At 45.8% G+C, this 20,713-nt stretch overlaps 2 protein-coding genes across 2 annotated transcripts in view; both read left to right on the top strand.

Moving 5' to 3' along the window:
* KDM5B (lysine demethylase 5B) overlaps positions 1–13,303 on the top strand; it is a 60,811-nt gene extending 47,508 nt beyond the window's left edge. Inside the window, exons 21-27 of the mRNA XM_075056016.1 lie at positions 1,422–1,601; positions 2,467–2,625; positions 4,466–4,951; positions 7,281–7,392; positions 8,785–8,939; positions 9,464–9,790; positions 10,479–13,303. Of these exons, the coding sequence (XP_074912117.1) occupies positions 1,422–1,601; positions 2,467–2,625; positions 4,466–4,951; positions 7,281–7,392; positions 8,785–8,939; positions 9,464–9,790; positions 10,479–10,616 (1,557 nt within the window). The 3' untranslated portion in view covers positions 10,617–13,303. The remainder of the gene's footprint in view (positions 1–1,421; positions 1,602–2,466; positions 2,626–4,465; positions 4,952–7,280; positions 7,393–8,784; positions 8,940–9,463; positions 9,791–10,478) is intronic.
* A 6,659-nt stretch (positions 13,304–19,962) lies between these two features.
* IPO9 (importin 9) overlaps positions 19,963–20,713 on the top strand; it is a 46,800-nt gene continuing 46,049 nt past the window's right edge. Inside the window, exon 1 of the mRNA XM_075055962.1 lies at positions 19,963–20,158. Within this exon, the coding sequence (XP_074912063.1) occupies positions 19,963–20,158 (196 nt within the window). The remainder of the gene's footprint in view (positions 20,159–20,713) is intronic.

Genomic DNA, 20,713 nt, shown 5'->3' with positions numbered 1-20,713 from the left:
TCCTGGGCTTCAGAATTTTGAAGGATTAAAGTTCATGTAATACTAACTTTTGTTTGAGGGTGTCATGGTTTAACCCCAGCCAGCAACTACGCCCCACCCAGCTGCTCACTCACTCCCCCTGGCTGGAGTGGGGGAGAGAATCAGAAAGGTAAAAGTGAGAAAACTCATGGGCTGAAATAGTTTAATAGGTAAAGCAAAAGCCACACACAAGCAAAGCAAAACAAGGAGTTCATTCACTACTTCTCATCGTCAGGCAGGTGTTCAGCCATCGCCAGGAAAGCAGAGTTCCACCACGTGGAACAGTGACTTGGGAAGACAAACACCTTAAATCCAAAGGTCCCCCCCCTTCCTTCTTCTTTACCCTGTCTTTATATGCTGAGCAAAGCATCCTATGGTCTGGAATATCCCTTTGGTCAGTTGGGGTCAGCTGTCCTGGCTGTGTCCCCTCCCAACTCCTTGTGCACCCCCAGCCTCCTCACTGGTGAGGTGGGGTGAGAAGCCGAAAAGGCCTTGATGCTGTGTAAGCACTGCTCAGCAATAGAAAACATCCCTGTGTTAATTAACACTGTTTCCAGCACAAATCCAAAACATAGCCGCATACCAGCTACTGTGAAGAAAATTAACTCTCTCCCAGCCAAAACCAGCACAGAGGGCTATCTTGAGAGGGCTTAAGTAACTTGTTCTTGGCATTTGCTAATTTCTTGGTTTGGATTCTGAAATTCTGCCTCCTGAATATGGAAAAATGTGTCTGTATGTGCCAAGAATTTTTGCTTCACTTCTGCAAAGATTTTAGTAAATGCCTGCAGTCATTGTGACTTGCAGGAAGCTATTGGTAGGAGTACTTGGCGATTTGCTGCTAGAGATGTTGGAGTTGTTCTGGATGAATAGTTCTTGAGTCCCATATCACTGCCTATTTTAGAAATTACTTCTCAGTGCTGCTGTACTGCTAGACTTGTAACTGGGTTGCCTTAGGCATAGGCTGCTAAGTGAATGAACAGAGCTCGCTTTCAAATTGGATACTTGAGATGGTTCCTTGCTCTTGGCATGGCAGGGACTGGGTTAGACTTGCCTTCTGGGTCTATTTCAAAATTATTTTGATTTTCTGCTGTGAATGCAGATTGTTAGATTGGGAGTCTGCTTATATTGTTGGCAGTCTTTTTGTTTTTAAACTGTCATTTGGTAAGTGTATTTCTACCCCCTCCACCCCCCCCAAGTGTTTTATTAGTTTTGTCTGTGTACTTAATGGCTAGAGCATGAGAAATACAAATGTTGGAATAACAGCTGTGGAAGTGACTGAAATGTCTAAGCAGTAAATTTGTTTTTACAAGCTCTACCTTCAGTTAATCTAAATGACTTGCTGTGATTCATGGAAGTGGTATGTCTTGTATACATCAACCATTTCTTAATTTATAATCTGACAGGTTGGAGGACGTGTGCCTGTACTGGACACACTAGCGGAACTTGTCACAAGAGGTCGATCTATTCCAGTGCATCTGGACTACCTGCCGAGGCTGGAGTCCTTGGTGTCAGAAGTTCAAGCGTGGAAGGAGTGTGCAGCTAACACATTTCTGTGCGAGAACTCCCCTTATTCTCTTTTGGAGGTAGGAGATCTCAGCTTTGGAGTAGACTACCATTCGTACCACAGCAAAAGCACATCACAGCTACAGTATTAACTCATGAAGTAACAGTAAATATTAAGTATATTTGCAGAATTGTTTTAGGATTTTATTACTTTAACATAACTTTATTAGATTGACTTATGCTTTTAATGATCATTTTAAACTTTTACAATGCTTAAGATTTAGCTATACTTCAGTCTCTTTAATCAGTGGCTAATGAGAGCATGCTATGCTGCAGTTTGACATTTTCAATATGAATATGGGAATATTGACATATTTGTGGCACTGAATTTACTTCAGTGCGTCAGGCTGCAGCCACTGGAGTGCAGGTTCATAGCTGCTTCATCCACCTCAGGTTTAGCTGTGACAAGGATGAGGCTGTAGCTGCTTTAGCTGGCCCTCTGAATCTGTCACTGCACATGTGTGAACACCTGCAGTTCTTGAGCAATCCACACCCTCTAGCCTATGCTGAGCCCCTCTTACGCCCCCAGCCCTCCTTGCTCCGTTTGGACAGATGGGAATGCGGGGCAGCCCCTGTTTTCCTCTACTGCTTTCCAGGGCTTGCAGCTTAAATCACAGGGAGGCTATTCAGTGTATCAGCTGTCTGTATATTCCAGCAATCTAAATGGAACATGGATGTGTTTGTGGTCTGCCCGTTTTATAAAACTGAACTTTTAACCTTCCAGCTCTCCCCATTTTCTAGATAACCTCATCCTAGTCCCCCAAATCTTTGATGGAAAAAACTGCTGGAATCCCTGTTCTAACCAAACCAGTCATATGTGACTGTGTTAGGGCAGGATGAATGCATTAAAAATGTTGCAGACAATACTGCTTTTCTGTCCATCAGGTGTTATGTCCCCGGTGTGATATTGGAATGCTGAATCTGAAGAGGAAGCAGAAGAAATTGAAGGAGCCAGTGCCAAGTGGAAAGAAGAAAAGCACTAAGCTAGAGACTCTGAGTGACTTAGAAAGAGCGCTCTCTGAGAGCAAAGATACTGCATCTGCGGTATGTGGTTTAAGATTGGTTTTGAGCTGGTGTTTCTTCCAAGTTCTTTGTTTATGTTTGCCTCTCGTGCAGGAGTGTTATCTTCCACTCTTTTCTGCTTGCGCTGCTGTTCTGCAGAAGGAGTTCTAGCACTGTGCTTTTCTGTGCTTACTTTAGACTTCCCAAAATTGCTTTTGGTGGAAAAAATGCGTGTTGTGTTTGTGCATGAAGTAGCTTTACAGTTTCTCTGGCAATGCCCGTAGCCTAACAAAGTATAGGAAAATCAAAAAATTGAGACCTATTTTCCCCCACCATACCAAAACCTTATTAAAGATAAGATAGGGTTTTCCCAACTCTGATCCCTTCAAAGAACACAATAACCCAACACCATTTATAATTAAAACAAACACCATAAATAATTAAGGAAAACCTCATGCATTATGAAGTCAATAAAGCTCTTGTTCTGGATGGAGCAGACTTAGTTGCTGGTGGTAAAGTGCTTCATCCCAAAAGACCTATTTCAGAGCCTCTACCACAGTCAGATTAAACAGTGTCCCATGATTAATGAGGAGCAGTAGACTGATTTGGTAGGGTTTGAATATAATTGTCCCTTTAGGTATGGGACATCTAAGTTTTAACCTATGGCAACTACTTGAAACCTGTATGTTCAGTGCTTTGGTTCTTGTCTTCCTTGTCTGGAAATCCAGACTTAGACTGTGTCCCTACAAGTGCTGTAAGGAGAAGAGACTGGGTCCTCTAAATCACACACCCTTCTCCTCTTTGACTAGATAATACCTCATTAACGGCTGGGGTATTGAAAAAGAAGGATACTCACATGGACTGCACCCTGGAAAAGGCATTCATTTACTGTGGCAGGTTTTGCTTCTGACACGAGGGGAACAAGAATCTTCTTGTAGTGGAGGTTTGGATACTTTCACAACCCAACGCTGTAGCTGCAGTGCTCAGCACCCGTGTGTACGTAATGTAGCGTGCTGTGCCCAAGTCCTGTATCTGCCCATGCTGGATGCAGTTGTCTTAATTTTTGCATAGCTAATATTTTTCTAGTCATCACATTTCAAAGCCATGATGTGTGAAATAACTGTTTTGTATGTATTTACAAACCCTACTGTATATGTTTATCTTTATATACATAACAAAATGCATAGAATTTATTAGTTGCAGCTGCTATTAATAGCCTTTATGAAACTGAAATATATTGCTGTCTTTAATAGCAGCTAACGCTAAAGATGCCTGAAAAAAAGGATCATGAGCAGGTGTAGAAAGGGCAAACAACACATTCAGGAGTACACCTGAATTTCACTTGGTGTTTACAAACCCCAGAGCGAGTACATAGGTCAGGGTGCAGCCCTGTGCACTTGACAGTGTAAGGTGGGTATCAGAGATGCATTTGTATTTCTGAAAACTGCCCAGATATGATTATACAGAGTCAGACTACATATTCGAGAGACATGTTCATAGAGAAGTACCTGCAAGCCAAATCAGCACTTGTTTCAGAATTTAAGCTGCTTTAACGAAGGTAATGCTTTTGTATCACAAAACATGAAGGATTTGGAACAGAGAAGAAAGGAGTTAGGAGGTCATTTTTTGCAAAGGAATACACTTTGTATCTCTGGGCCTGATGAGAAAACAGAAGGAAACTGAAGTCATATCACTGCACACCCTCATAACTGCTTTGCTTCAAACATTCAAAGCCTTGAAGGCGTATAGGAGTGAGGAGCTTCTTAACAATCCGAAATACTCGCTGGCGTATCTGAAGAGCGTGATTGTGCAGAGGTCGCCCTGTTTCTAATGACTAATGTTCATTTCAAGATTACATCCCTTTCTTTGAACTCCCTTTTAGATGGCTACGCTTGGGGAAGCCCGATTAAAGGAGATGGAAGCATTGCGTTCTCTGCGAGCAGCAAACGAAGTGAAGGTGCTGTCTAGTGAAGAGGACGCAGAACTGAAAGTCTGTCTGTGCCAGAAGGAGCCGGCTGCTCCAATGATACAGTGTGAACTCTGCAGAGGGTTCTTCCATACTGGCTGTGTTTCGGTGCCCAACGTTTTGCAGGGACCTCGTGTGTGGCTCTGTCCACACTGTCATCGATCAGAAAAGCCACCTTTAGAAAAGATCTTACCGTTGCTGGCCTCCTTGCAGCGTATCCGTGTGAGGCTTCCTGAGGGGGATGCCTTACGGTATATGATCGAGAGAACTGTGAACTGGCAGCACAGAGCACAACAAATGTTATATTCAGGGAATCTAAAACTTATACAAGACAAAGTTGGCTCAGGATTATTGTACAACAGATGGCAAGCCACAGCAGGCCAATTGCCAGAGACAAACAAGGTGAGGCTGAGCTGCTTCTGGGTTTCCTGGCAGTGGGTGGCATGTGGTCAACAAGAACAGCCTGTAACACCTCACTGGGTTTTGGGTTCGTTGTATCTGCATACAAATACTGGCAAGGCAGATTGTTTATGTGTTGCTTTACAGATATAAGGAGTTTGGGTTCTGCTTTGACGGTTAGCCAGGATGTGTGTGTCCTCCAGCAGCAGCTTCATGTTCTCCTTCTGCTGGAGTCCTGGGAGCAATTAATCCTAAAGGCTCTATTTTCCCTTCTCCCAGCTCCTAAGCTCTAATGCGACGCTATTAATGACAGAGTTGTTGAAGCTATTGTTTCTAGAGTGCATAGTATTCAATTAGTCTGTATATTCTGTTCTTACAAGTGTTTCAATATAGTTTTAAGTGTTGAGAATTAGTAACAGAGGCACAAACCTTCCAGTGTGTTACCAGCTTAGCTCTCAGATGAGGTTGTTTGCAACGGGGTATCTTCAGCCATTACTGCTCCTTCTTCTTGTTATTGCTTGCACTAGAACTCCCAAGCTGAATATTCTGCTAATATTACTGAGTTAAGCTACAGCAACTGTTTCAGGTGTGATCATGAGGGAGTTTCAAACTTCCTCCAGTAAAGATCTTTCAGCAAGAAGGACAGGGAAAGTGGGAAATGGGTTAAGCATTTCTAGTTTTCCTGAGATTATAAATGCAGAAAAAATCTGAAATGAAATGTCTGTGCAGCATAAAAAACATAAAACAACCTAAAATGAAATGCACTGTTGCTTTTATTTTTAGATTGAAACACCTTAGTATTGCTAGTGCAACCCTGTTGCAGTTTGTGTGTGTGTGTTCTCAGCTCAGTTATGTTAAACCATAAAATGTGCCACCCATGCTTGAAGAGGTATTGTAGCTGCTTCTCAAGTAAGTCAGCTATTCCAAGTTGCTTGTGTTGACCAAATCTTTCAAATAGGCAAGACTAGTTTTAGAAATTAAAACTATGTTGAGGCATCTAACAATTTTTCTGATAATTTAGGTTTGAAAGTATCTTTTTACTAGACCAACTAGTATAGCTGAAAAAAACTGGGCAAGATTTTGGGCATATAAATTGATGTTTGGGCCAGAAATGGAAACAGTAAGCTTAGCTTTATTAGCTCAGTGTTATACCATGACATTCCTCTGACCTGAAAGCAGTCTAACCATTTTTGTGTGGTCTGGAGCTCAAGTCAGTAAACCTCCTAAATCAAGGTAATTCCAGCAGAGCTAGTTGAGGTCCTTGTGACCTCATTTCCCAAATCAGAGGTCCCTGGGAAGCTTAGTGGAAGAGCATTTGACCACATGCATCAGCTTGGGTCCCTCACTGTGCCTGAGCTAAGGAGCCTTCCTGGAGACAGTGGTTCTAAGGGCAGGTCAGAGGTGGCCTCCAGAGCCATCTTGGCACAGGTGCTGAGCTAAAACTTGGTCTCAATGGATTTGAGGTGGTTTTTCGGTGAAACCAGTGTCTCGGCATTGCTGTCCTGTCCTGTAACAATTCTGTTTTCCCTGTTATCTGGGATAATCAAACATGCTTATTCCTCCAGAGAAGCTCATAGCAGTAACCACTGGGGTTGGGCTTCTTTGGCAGTAGCCAAAGTGAAGAATGTGGAGCATTTAGTAGATGAGTTTGAAAAACAGCTATGAGAATTGATGAAAGCCAGATCTTGAAAGGGGCCCAGAGATTTGAATTAGTGAGGTGGATAATATTTTGGAAGGCATCTGGTGAGATGCCTTTCTGACACTCGAGAGTCCAAAACTGAGACTTGCTGGCTTTCCTAAGTGGCCTTTGCGTAAGTACATGTGTGTTTTGCCATTGGCATTTCTATTGTGTGTGCTGAGGTAAAGAGAAGTGCTTCAGAACGGCTTGGTGTCTCATCGGGTGAAGGCAGTGAGAAATTGCTTCTTTGTTGTGAACAAAGGGAGGAAACTGTGATATTTACCCCGAGTCAATTCTAGGGCTGAAGACCTTGCCTCCACATGTCCGGGATTGTCCCTACAGGGACTCTGCCTGTGTTGTCTCTGCTCCACAGTCTTGTTCTCCTCTGGTAGAGCATGCTGCTGTGTGTGCTAGGGCCAGTTTATGATCTCTGTGGAAAAGATAATTCACAGCTAAGAATTCTGGCAATAAAGTTGCTTTTGCCTATTTCCAGGTGTAGGATGAAGGGTTTGGGTGTATTAGGTTGAACAGTTTCCAGGAATACAAGATTTAAGCAATTGTAAGAGAAACAAGTATTGATTCTGTTGCAGTTATATGACACTTCAAAACTACATGTTCAGTGAAAATATCTATGCGTTTTGTTTTGTTTTCTAGGTTTCCCAGACAATTGGAGCAATGTCATTCTCCATGCCTCACGACTGGGATAACAGAACCATATATTTACATTCTCCATTTTCTACAGGACAGCACTGCATCCCACTTCATGGTTTGTAATCTTCACTTTGATTTTTTTTCTTCTTTTTTTCTTCTTCCTTTTTTTCCCTGTGTTTGGTGGAGAAGAGAGGGGGTCCTGATCAACAGGAGATGGCTGGGGCAGGGAGGCACATGACTGTGCAGTGTGTCTGGTTGCTTCTCCATCCCCTCAGCAGCTTTGGAACTTAATGTGCAGCTTTGGCAGAGGGGTAAATTCCTCAACAGTACAAATTTCCCACGTGTAATGAAAAGATGTGGCGCAGTAGGACAAGAGGTATCGGTCAAGAGCTGGCTGCTTCCCACGTGCACAGGACACAGTGGGTTGTGGCCAGCCAAACAGACTGCGGGGGGGGAAATGGAGGGTAGAGACCACTGAAATTGTAGGAGGTGGATGGGAACAACATAGGGAAATAGTGCTGGAGACCACGGGGTACTTAACCCATAGGACACAAGCCCACATAAGTTTTACTGCAGCACAACTGTCACAGAGACTTGAGTTTTCTTAGCTGCTGTGGCTGCAGCTGTGCTCCAGGTCACTCAGTGCAGGTTCTGCATGCTTCTTAGCTCAGACTTTGTATTTATTGGACTAACATAGACATGCTATAAATTGCATCATTTTACAACTGTAAAAAGTTATTTATAATTTCTTTCATCCTGATGCATAATGCTCCAGGGGCACAGGTCCAGTCTTATCTTCATATGTTCAAGTCAGTGCAGCTTAATCCATATTAATGTTACACAAGACACTTATATCAGTTTAACATTATGGTTAAAATCAAACAAGGTTATACTACCAGGTTTATTTTTCAGGCCGTATTTGAGTTGTACTGAATACTATATTAAAATGCTGTTATTTACACGATGATTTTCGCCTCCCCTAGCTGTGACTATTTCAGAAGCCCAATGGAAGTTTTGAAGCTCGATAGCAGCAGTGGGTGGTGACTGTACAGCAGAACTCAGCTGCAAGGCTCATCCTCTCAGCTTTTCTTCCTCTACTCTCTTGGCTCCACTTACGGATTTTACTCACTTTGTTCATCTTACCCACTTGTTAGGTAGTGAGGGGATCATCATGCTTCTTGTAGCTGCAGAAGCAGAAAAAATTGCCAAGCATGATGGCAAACGCTTATCCTTGAAGCAGCAAGAAATGCAAGCATGGAAGGGTACTGAGCCACAGCGCAGTCACTTCTGTGCAAGCCTTTATCTTTCTTTTTAACCCTGCTATTAAAAATGAGCAGTGAAGAGGGAATAGATAAGAGTTAATTCATACAGTTGCAGATTTAAAAAAAGTCTTTCACAGTTTTTTTTTAATGTGCTACCAGAGAAGAATTTTCATTATCTGTGCAGTTCTCATCAGTGCTGACACTGAAGAATTCCTTTTCTCCTCTCTCCCTATCTTTCATAATAGTCATCAGCACAGAGCTGGATGAGCTGATGATGGAAGCCCAGCTGCTACAGGTTTCTCTGCCTGAAATACAGGAGCTGTACCAGATCCTATTCACAAAGCAAAGCCCTGTTTTGGAGACAGAGCAGAGGTCATCCGTTGGACCGACAAATGAAAAGGCAAGTGTCTGACAACAGCAATGAGCTTGGGGTCACTTTGGAGTAGAGCTCTGCCTGAACCCATAAGCTTTACAAAGAGGTTTGTGTGTGGCTGTACTTCTATGAAAACACATTTTCCTTGTTCAAAAGGGGTCAAGAAGTTGATAAGTTACCGAATTTGTTACAAACTATTGAATATAATTTGTGGCCTCATGCATTTTTTCAATTTGAATCTGTTTTTTATAGTCACTCTCTGTATTTTAAATACGTCTATCCTAATTTGACTCTTGTCCTGTGTTGAAGAGGCTTTCCGAGAGAGCTGCCTCTGAATCACTGGGCTCAGGCAGGAAATGAGAATAAATTCTGTCACTGAGGTGTGACCCTATCCTTTGCTCCCCTTACACATCCCAGTTCTGCTGAAAAGGCAGCACTCCCTCAAACACTGCACTTTTACTTAAGCCTATTCCTAAAAGCAGGGTATGGAATAACAGGATAATGAGTGTTAGTTGCACACTTACAATTTTGCTAAAATATCTTTCCAATAGAATGAGTGTTGCCGAGGAAAAAAAGATGGAATTAGTTACATGGAAAGAAAACTGAAGCGGCGTTTTGAGAGAGAGAGCTTCTGTGATGAGAAGAGAGCAAGAGTAAAAAAAATGAGAACACCCAAAAAGAAGAAACTGAAACTGAATCACTCAAAGGATCTCTGCACTAACAAACTGGAGAGGGAGCGGGAGCGTCTCTTTGAGATGCAGCGTTCTAGTGAAAGCCACTTGCTTCCCTCAGACGTGTCATTCTCTGAGCAGGAGGACTCTGAGGATGAAGATGCCATCTGCCCTGCTGTGAATTGTCTCCAGCCTGAGGGAGATGAGGTCAGTAGAGGCAGAGACCCGCTGTGGTGTTCGGAATGCTGGGATCTAGGACATTCAGCTGCCCTGTAATTGTTCGACTGCATAAACACTATTTGCAAAGAGAGCATGAGGTACTTGGTAACCCAGAGACAATGTCTGCCACTGCTGGGACACCTTTAGTAATGATCCTTCCCGTCTTCTCCAAGAGCAGCCATGCAGCTGGGACTGGGGAAGGCAGGTGGACATCAAAACATCTGCATGGAATCGGAAGGAGGAGGTGGGGCTGTGCAGACACCGTATTCATCTCTGCTCTTGAAATATGGCTGTAGATAGACTTTGTGGGTTGCAGCCTTTCTGTGCATGGGGGCAGTGCCTTGGAACTCTGCGCAGGCCCATCCATACTGGAGAATGGAGAAGAGGGACATCCCCAGGTGCCTGGGAGGGCCGTGGTGAACTTACCATCCACAATCTTGCTATAGGTGGGAAAGCAATAGGAGAGATGAAGGGAAGTGTGGCCTTCTCCCGGCTTCAGAGGAGCTGGACTGCAGGAGTCCACAGTGAGCATGAGTTGAATATCCAGCACTAGCCAGTTGTAGAATGGGACATTTCTCACTCATTTAAATAGATTAGGAGCCCAAAAATGAATAATGAATGCTGTGTGTGTTTTCTTGGTCCTTCTCTGAACACCAGTATGTCTGTTCTTTATTAGGTGGATTGGGTCCAGTGTGATGGCAGCTGCAACCAGTGGTTCCACCAGGTGTGCGTGGGCATCTCTCCAGAAATGGCAGAGAAGGAGGACTACATCTGCATCAGCTGCACTGGGAAGGACTCTCAATATCGGAAGTAAAACTCCCCATAAACCATTCAGGACTTGAGTAAAGAAGGTTATCAGAATTTTCCAATAAAGCCACAGGGGCTGGTTTAAGAACCAGATTGCAAATGGTGCTACTTCTATCCTTATGGGATCATTTTCCAGAACTCAAAACAATTTTTGACACTTTTGTATTTTTCCCTTGATCTGTTTGTGGTTGTTGAGGTTTGAGATGCTGACTGTTTAGCAGGGGTTTCCACCAATTTGGAAGGCATTTGAAACATGCACCTTTTATTGTACAGCATTAAATTACCTCTCTGGGATTTACCGGCGTATTTAATTCAGCTTGGTTTAGGTGCACAAAAACCTGCACCATGAATTTTCCAATAAATCCTCTTTTGAGGAAATCCCTGTTTACTCTGTTAACTCTTTGGGGACTTTAGTTTTTTTCCACTTTGTTTTTCGTAGATTAGGTTTATTTATCTGAGCAATAACTTCTATGTCTGGTTTCAGTGACTGGAATGACAATTCTGAACAGCGTGTTGCTTCTAGCATTGGTTGATGTACAGAAAGCAAATGTTAGATCCTAGTGTCACTGATGGCCCAGTGATGTAGAAGACAGGAGGAAAAAAAAAAAAGGTCTGTAAAGTAATTGCCACAGCTGTATTTTGGCTTTCTCCTTTTTTGGGTAGCTTGTATCAAATGTTGCAGTTTATATTGTGGAATAAACCCCTGGTTATGTTATAAAATTAAATGTTGGTGTTTTTAGAGAGCTTGAAATGCAGTTTCATTTCCCTCTGGATCAATATTGATTGCATCGGTTGGTTCTCTTATTCAAGAGAAATCCATCTTTAAAAAAAGAAATGCAAAAGCCATGTTATTTTCTTACCTTGTATATTCAGGTTTGGAAGGAGAAGGCAGATCAAAATGTTACATCAAAAAGAAAAAAAACTTTTTAATTTTGCAAAGCTTTTCCAAAACTGAAACTATTTGCGAGTTGGGTGAATAAAGGATTGAAACTATGGTTTGTGATTTGGCAGGGGCAGGAATGGGGAGCTTCACACAGGAGGCAAAGGTGTGGGGCACGCTTGTGGGGCAGCTTCTTCTGCCAGCCTTGTCCAGCTGGCTTTGGAAGGAGAGACTTTCCCCACAGCGTGCATTGCAGCTTGGTTCAGCAGAGCATGTGCTGGTGGTCCACAGAGCACTCTGCCTGGCTATGCGCAGATTCTTTCCAACTGCTTCTGCTTGCATTTAGGCTAAAAACATGAGGAATAAGGACATTTCTGGACTGGTTATGATTCTATCCAAGTCTGTTTAGGGACCTTAGCCTGGTGGGTAAGAAGGGGCAGTGCAGGTGATGGCATAGTGGTGCTGGCTCAGAGGGGACTAGACCTCTGAGGAGGAGAGGTTGTTTATTTAAGCCTGCAAGGCACTCCATGTGGGGCTACACCTGAAACCCTTTGGAGAGTAATTGCTAATGCAGAATATAGCTGTTGCTCCTTTGGAAATGGCTTGGTGACAGTGATGTGGGCTCCGTGGCCTGCCAAAGGTGGAACTTCTGGAGCCCTGGAAGATGGGAGGTCTAGGAGATCTTCGTATCGGAGAGAGCGCTCTCCTTATGACATCCTGTCATCACCAAACACGTGGCAGTATTGGTATGCCCTCTGTTGATCATCAAGAGGAATTTGCTGGTAAATTTTTCCCTGCTGGTTTGAGACCTTTTCCTATGGACAGAAGTGCACGGAGTCACTGGGCGTAGGGCAAAGCTTTTGAGCTCTATGTGGCTGACAATGATGTGGTGGATCTGTGTGTGGTGTCAGAACTGTGCAGGAATTTGATTTCCCAGGGGTTTGAGTTTTGGGGTTTTTTTTAACCTTGAGTATGTTTTTTAGTCTAATGTTGATTTTTTAACTGTTAGAGAATCTTCAGCCTGGCATAGATGATTTGTCTAAAAGCGTTGGTGGTGGGGGAAGACAACCTGACCGCATGTACATTAGTTAAATGTGTATATGCTTCCATCGTATGACTTGTCTTTTTTATTTACTGTAATTTGTGATTTATTTTTTTTTGGTTGGAAAAAGTCTTTGTGCAAGGCTAAGATAACAGTCCAAGCTGTGGAAAAAAACTGATCTGTAATAACTTCCTTTTAAAGGGAGCAGATGAACAAACTTGAAATAGAAAGAGCTTGCACAGTGTTTTGATGTAGCTGAAAGTATTACAAAAGTTTCTCTCACAGTATCCCTTTTATTTTTTTTCTGTTGAAGAAATGGCTGTTTACCAAAAAGTGCTAGAGGAAATATGATGCAATTAAGTTTAGTGTGATGATTCAGTATAGGACCAAGGGAAAGTTGTTATTTTGTGGACTGTAGAGGCCAGAGGTGACTTTGTTGTCAGGACCACAAATATTTCTCATCAGGATTAACGAATGCAGTAGAATTAGAGCATGATGTTTTGGAAATTACCACATCTTTGCTTGAAAATTTTCAAGAAATAGAAAACCCAGTCCCTGGGTGACCTATGCCTACAGTACAGGATGTCTGCTTAAGGATTTGCATTTTATTTCCTGCTGGAATTGTGACCTCAGGAATGGGTGGCTGGAGGTTGCTGCAGAGGTGGTGGTGCCTGCTGCGCCACGGAGCTGTGCCCGTTAGATTTCATCCCCATGTGGATAATTCAAACTGGATTAGGTTGGGTTTGACTTTGTCAGACTAAATAAGCAAGAGTTTTGTTGTTTGCTTCAGGGTGGGCTCTTCTGTGACCATCCCTTGCACATTACTCATCAGAGAAAATGATGAGGGCAGAACACACTCAGCAGCAGGGTTTGTTAGGATCAGCCATCCCTTTCACCTTGTCCATCCTGGATTTCCAGAGGATAAACCAAAAGAAGCCAAAAAAAAAAAGAAAAAAAAGTCCTTCCCACCCCATTCTGCTGCTGGGGTTTTTAAAATTTTTTTTCGCTAGATTGCTCAGATCCTATTTTTTTTATTTAATAAGAATAGTTTATGGCCTCTACATTAGTTCAATCATAAAATAGGACAAAAATCAAATTAGTTACCCTACCTGTGGATTTGAAGCTGAAGAATCTGTTTTTATTTAAAGCCTCCCTGTACTATCTATCAGATGCTGGGATTGTATCTGTTGCACCGCCTTTAATCTGCTTGATGTGCGCTTTCTCGTGCCACATGAGGAGCATCAGAACAGACTAATACATGCCCAACTGCATCGGCTGTGGTCACATACAGCACCAGTAAGCTAATTGATCTGAAGGAGAGGCAAGGGTTTGGTTTCACGTATTTTTGGTCTTAAACTGAAGCCCACGGTGCTGAGGCCATTGGTGTGCATTTCCAGGACCTAGTTGCAAAGTTCCTAAATTGTTTGAATTGGGCTTTCCAGCACTCTGACCTGCGTCTGAGAGAAGAGCTGTGTGCAGGGCAGCCCTTAGGCCCTGGCTTTCCATTTTGGAAACAAACAGGATGAAATGGCTTCATGACTCCAACACATGTTGGGGATGCCTTGAATCCAGAGTTACCAAGAGCTGTGGAACCAAACTCCGAAGGTCGGCAGCTTTCGAGGAAGATTGGAAACTATGGTGATCAGATTCGTCACTGCATGCTCTGATCCACAGCAGTGGCCAGGTATCCACATGGATCTGCAGCCTTGGATCTCTGCGGAAGGCTTCTTCTGCAGGTGGCAAAAGAGACTTTAGGCAGTCGTGTCAACACTTGCTAAACCAAGGTGTCAAAGTGGTGCTGGTTTTCTTCACGCTCTTCTTACACCACCCAATGTGCCATCCGTTTCCTCTGCTCACACCCAGGTAACGCATACACAGCGCAGAAACTGCTGCTGGAATTGCACTGTTGATGTGATCAGTGGTCAGCCCAACTGGCCACCAGCAAAGACAAAAATGTGTGGAACAAAGTGGAGAAAAGAGCATGCCAAGGATTTGGTATAAACTTCTTGTCTCAAACCATAAAGTTACACAGTCCTTCCCTTCCCCAGCACCTTCTGGGTGATGATCTATGCTGACACCTCTTCTCTGGGATGAGAAGATGGGAATGTATGCTATTAAGGGGTTAAAATGAGTTCCAGATACAGAAAAGGATGTAATTTCTTAGGGACAACACATCAGTTCCTAGTATTTTGTACACAGTTGAAATTCAGGTATACAAACAATTGATTCAGGGAAGGGGAATGTTCCCTTTACAGCTGTGCAGTCACGTGTTTACATGTTCAACAGCACCAAGAGGGGAAAAACAGAACTGAAGTGTTGTCTTTGTGCATTGTGGGACTTCAGCAAGTCATTTGTTAGCCTGACCCAAGGATGCGATGGCAGGGAGGTTGTCTAATACTGACTAAATACATATATATTCAAGGAAACAATGCAATAACAAACAGTTTTACAGCTTGACATAAAAGCTGTTTTGTGTTCCAGCTGACTGATGTGTGGATGACTGTTCAAGCATTAGTGCGCTTCAGGGAAAAGAGTTACAGCAAGGGACTTCAGCTGCAGGCCAGATCCCTACCAGGGCAGACAACAGATCAACAAAGAGAAGAGCAATGATGAGTCTTTCAGCTCCTGTATCTGCAGTAGGAGATGTGTTTGTAGGACATGACTACATGTCTCACACTGGACTTAGGAAGGGAAGGTCTCCAGAATACATACACTAACAGCTACCTGTAAGCAACATTAAGGAGCTGAGATGAGTCTTGTATGAGTCTAGAAATGAATGTGTTTTTCCAAGAGAAGGGTTGAGGCACAGCCTTGAAAAATAGCTTTATCTTTTCTTCAGAAGTGAGCTTGTTCACTGCATATTGAGAGTTCTCCCCTAGGATGTAAACATGTCACTCTCTGAAGGCAAGAGCCCTGCACCAAGAAGAGCATCAATAAAAATAAAAGCTGTGTCTGGAAGAGGAGATAAAGCAGTCACACTAGATTAATAGTACTGCAGGTTCAACACTCAGCTTCTATTTGAGACAGACAAAAATTATATCAATGGGTTCAAGTAAAAAGATCTTGGGTAGAAGGAACAAATATTTTATGAAAAAAATAAAAGCACATGTGATGATGTGATATGCTGCTGAGTCCAAAATTCCAAGTGCTGAGAGGAAGGGTTGCTGAAAGGTGGTTGAAAAGAAATAGTGACATAACCTAAATTAAAAGAGGTGCAGCTTCACGAAGGTACCTTATGTACCTCAGTTATTCAAGTTCTGAAATGTTTGTTAATCCTACTACTTAATGTTTTTAAAGGTACTTGGCTGTTTAATCATACTACTGGGCCAGATTTTATGTGTGTGTGCGCTTGCCTCCTGAAATCTGTGTGAGCTGGGCATCTAAAAATATATAAATATTTTATAAGAAGCAGTAAAAACAGTAGCTCCCTGTCTACAGAACATGCAGTTCGCTCAAAGAGTATCTCCATCACCCAGGGTTTGTTGAGAACAAAACCAATGTTGGAGAGTATTTGTGGGGTGTTTGGGCAGCTTCAGTGTCTGTTGAGCTTTTGGGATTTCACATTCTTGTTGCTGCCTGGAGTTAAATTTTAACCACGTCGGAGACAGGTCAGGCATGTACCATGTCATGTACCTGGCTAATGCCTTCTAATTTGGGATGATGCTGTGCCTGTTCCTTGTGCTGGCCCCAATTTCTCTTGGAGGATTTTTGCTGGTTACAGCAGTCCTATGTCAGCTGCACATCTTTGTGGGGTCTTCCTTGGCAGGGGTCCACAGGGGAGCTCGAGGGCTTGTGTGCTTTGCCAGTGAGTTGAAGCATCACAGGAGGAAACAAGTTCATCACAAAATTTTTTTTCATCCTAAGAATATAATCTTTTTGTGGTGACTGAACTTTCTTCCCTAAAGCATGTCAAAAGAAAAGACGAACGTCAGAACCTATTCAGCTTTGAGGCAAAATGTATGGCATTTGAAAGGCAAGCTCTAGGTTTGCTGGCTTTGCTGGAAGCATCTATGCAGAAAACGTGTGAAGAGACCGTGCAATGTACAAAACAGATGGGAATTCAAACACGAAAAAGCCTAGAAGATTCAGATAAATGTAATTTTTACAAACATGGAAAGACGAGTTGGAGCATTCAGAGCAGTTGTACGGTCACTTGAGCAAAAAGAAGGATTATGGGTTAGACAACCATTGCTCTGGGATACCCCTCCTCTCCCTAAACTGTGTCCTCATTTTCTGCAAAAGGTTAGTAAGCACAGAGGAAATGGTTCTGATTGTTAAGAAAGGACAAAAATGATGACAAATGCTTGCACAGATGTGTTGGTTCTGATGTTAGCCAGACAGCACAGGGTGCCAACGGAAAGTCTGGTGTGACAGTCCTGGGTCTGCCTTGCTGATTTTGGTGCAGTAGGAATTCACTTATATTTTCCACTAAGCCAAAATACTAGGACAGTGCAAAGATGAGCAGATGACCCTGGGCTAGCAGAAGTTACACCCTGTATAAATACATATTTGTTCCTCCAGCAGAAGCAGCATTTTGGATTGGGAAGAACAAGAGAGAAAAATAATCTTTATTCAACTTGTGGAGAACTCTCTCTGGCACTAGCAATGACCGGGGCAGGCCGGAGGAACAGGAGGGTGTGCACACCCTGGCCATGCTGTTCAGTGCCAAGGCCCCATCTCTGCCTTTGGGTGCGAGCGGCACGGCTGAAGTCTGCTCTTCTCGCCGCTCCCCACAAAAATACCAACCTAATTGGTTGTGCCCATGCTGCCGATTGGGAATGACCTCTGCTGTCCCCAGCCTGCCTGCCACTGCCAGGCAGAGCATGGCTTGGCACGGGATGCGAGGAGTGCTGGGCATTGCCTGAGCCCATGCCCTGGCCCTGTTCAGTTTAGGAGGAAAGATGGGGTCCATCACCCCAACTTGCCTAACTTTTGCAGAAGAAAAATCTAACTTCATGCTGTGCAGGACATTTTTATAACTAAGTGTCGTGTTGGATTGATTTCATCTAACTGAAGCTGTCCGGACAGCATCTAGTGTAAGCACAGAGGAGCTTCTGGTTCATGCCACCTCCACTGACTGCCTGTTTTGGATGTGAAGTCATCCTCTGAAGAGCTGTTGCTGTCTGGGCAGGGCTGGGGCAGTCACAGGAAGGGCCCCAGCCAGTGTAAAGGCTCTGCGGAAAGAAGGAGCTCCCGCTCTCGCAGGGGATGTGGATTAGTGCTGACCAAGCAGGGTTCTTGTCCCGTCAGCGGTTTGGCTATCCAGCCCTTATGCTGGTGGAGAGGAAGGGCTGGAGCGAGGCAGGGACAGGGCAGCTGTGGGGCTGCAGGATGGGTGGCAGCGCTGGTGTGCAGCGGGACGCTCACTGCCGCACTGTGGCTGTAGGGAGCTGAACCCACCTTGTGTTTCTGTAGTATCTCGAGTTGCTCTTTCTACTTGTAGAGAAAATCTTGAACTCAGGCTGCAAAAGTTACATGCATGATTTATAGGAGCATTTGCTTGTGTTGCTCTTGACAAGAACATTTAAAAATATATTCATGGGAGAGAACATGACTGGACACATTATCCCAGAGGAACGGACTCCAGCTCAGAAGAGGTCAGCAAAGCTGGTTTGGAATACAACAAAATATGCAAAAAAAGCAATGGGTAGATGGGGAAAGGATGTCTCTAGGAGGGGAATAAGACTTGTGCACTGGTGATGAGGTATGCTTAATTGTTAAATAGCACCAGGACAAGACTAAAAACCAAATATTCCTCATGGTAGCACATCTATTACCAGGTAATCACTTGATAACCCTCAAGTAGCTTTCAAGCAGAAAGTGTTGTGGGCAAGGAAAACAGTCCCTCACAGTGACCAGAATAATGACAGGCTTTCTCTGGAAAAAGAAGTTCCCCCAGGCTGGAGGGAGTCTAAGTCATAAGAGACCTGTAGGGAAGGAGTAAGAAGTGTGTAACGCAGCCAGTGGCAGCATGGGGAGTACTTAACATGACTGGTATCTCTGTCGTGCTTCCCAGGTTCACCCCTGGTACTGGACTGTGTTTATACACAAATTGCTGTCCTACTCCTGTGGGTCTTGCTGCAGGGGAGTTAATGACTGAATAGCCAGGGTCAGAAAAATCCCCAGGAGCGCCATGCACATGAGACCCGCTTCCTCAGACCTGCTAGCAAAATGCCAAAACGCAACTCCACCACCATCCCTCGTGTAAGAAGCCCATTTTGTACGAGTTAATACTGCTTTTTGGTACTTGTAATGATTTGTAAAATTGCTTATACTTCCTAAATAAATAGTTGTAGATAACAGAGATGGAAACGGAGCAGTACTTCGCTCCCCTGCGTTATGTGTGGCTCTTGCTTTGCTCACAGCTCGAGACCATCTACAGCTGCCTTGTTCCTGATGCAGAGTGACAGTAGCCTGCTTCCTTTTGCTTCCCCTGAGCATCATGTACAGCACTATTCAAACCTGAATCAAGAACTTGAGGCTTAATTTACCTTCCACTGCTGCCCTGGAGCAGCATGCCTGTAGCCTGAGCTGCTGCCTCTGCAGTAGCAGACAGGCTGCCTGCCCTGGGGACGAGAGCGCAGCTGCCTACAGGGTTGGCCCTGTCCCTTGTGCTCAAGCTGCTCTGAGCCGGAGGACCATCATGGTGCCTGGTAAAAGTGCTGACTTGAAGCAGTGCCACCGCCTGTCCCCTCATAGCTTCTGCGCAGAAGTGGGGCGGGAAGGACTCAAACCTCTTTTGTGTGGCACCGTCTCAACGTCTTTGCAAGGAAACCTCTGAGGCCCAAGGGTGACCTTCGCACCACTTAAAAGCAGAACTAAGCTGGTTTGGCCCAGGTGGCTGCATCTGGCCCTTCGGCATACCCCCCCCTCGCCCCCCCCCAGGCCCTGAACAGCTTCACCCAGCTCCTGAAGGCTCCTCAAGGCTCACGATGGGACCTCGCCACCGATATAGGTGGGAAAAGACGGTGTAAGAGTCTAAATGCTTTTTCCCGGGCCCTGACTGACCCCTGCCATGACAGGAACTCCCCCGGGGTCTGAGGAGATGCTCAGCCCTGAAGCACAAAGGGGCCTCTCGGGCTCCTGCTCCGGGGTCCGCCGGGCCCCCCTGGGGCCGAGGCAGCGCCCGGGCTCCCGGAGGGGCGCTCTGCGGGAGCCCGGGCGCTGCCCGGGCCCCGGTTGCCTGTGCGGTCGCCGCCGCCATTTCGCCGCCGCCCCCCTCCCCGCAGCCACCGCTCCCTCCGAGCCGCCGGGGGGCGCTGTCAGCAGCCGCGCGGAGCCCGCCCCTTTCCCCTCCGCCCTCTCTGCGAGGCGGGGCGCTCGGCCTCGCTCGCGCGCGCCTGCGTGCGTGCCGTGCGTTTGGCGCGCGCGGCGGCCCGTAGCCCGCGCGCGGTGGCGGAGCCGGGGGGGGGGGTGGGGGGGGAAACGGCGATGGCGGGCGCGGCGGCGGCGGGCGGCGGCGGAGGAGGCGGCGGTAGCGGCGGGGGTGGTAGTGGGCCGGGACCGGGGCCGGTGGCGCAGGGGCTGAAGGAAGCGCTGGTGGAGACGCTGACGGGGATCCTGTGCCCGGTGCAGGCGGTGCGCGCCGCCGCTGAGGAGCAGGTGAAGGTGCTGGAGGTGACGGAGGGTGAGTGAGGGCCGGGCCGCGCTGAGGGGACCGGGGCGGGATGGCGGTGTCCGGGTGGATAAAGGCCGCCGCCGCTCCTCCCCGAGCGTTTCCCGGTACCGGCGCCTCGTGGCCGCGTGTTGGCCTCGGCCAAAACTTCCAGCTTCAGCGCTCGGGCCGGCGGCGGCTTTCCTGCCGGCGGTAGGCGTGTGCCCGGTGTCTCTAGAGCAGCCCCTGCCCCGCCTCGGGAGCTCAGCTGCGGGCTCGCCGGTGGGACATCGCTAGGGCTGTCTCCGGCCTGCAGCGGAGGTCACCGGGCAAAGCCGCAGCAGGGTTCCTTCAAGGCGCCGCTCTGGTCGGTGAGACGAGAGGGAAATGGCCGTGGGGCAGTGTGGGGCACGGCCGTGGGACGGCGTGTTTTTGTGTGAGAACTGAGCGACCGAGGAGCGCTCCGAGCTCGCTCCTGGCAGGATGTGGAGGGGGAGGTGGGGTGGCGAAGTGGCAGGCCTGTTGCTCTGGGCACCTCTTTCCACCGGAGCCAGGGTCTCCAGGGTTGCTCACACGATGGTCACAGAG

This window comes from Buteo buteo, chromosome 23, assembly GCF_964188355.1.
Source record: "Buteo buteo chromosome 23, bButBut1.hap1.1, whole genome shotgun sequence".
Lineage (NCBI taxonomy): Eukaryota > Metazoa > Chordata > Aves > Accipitriformes > Accipitridae > Buteo > Buteo buteo.
The sequence above is the reverse complement of the archived record's forward strand: the minus strand, read 5'-3'. Positions and strand labels throughout refer to the sequence as shown.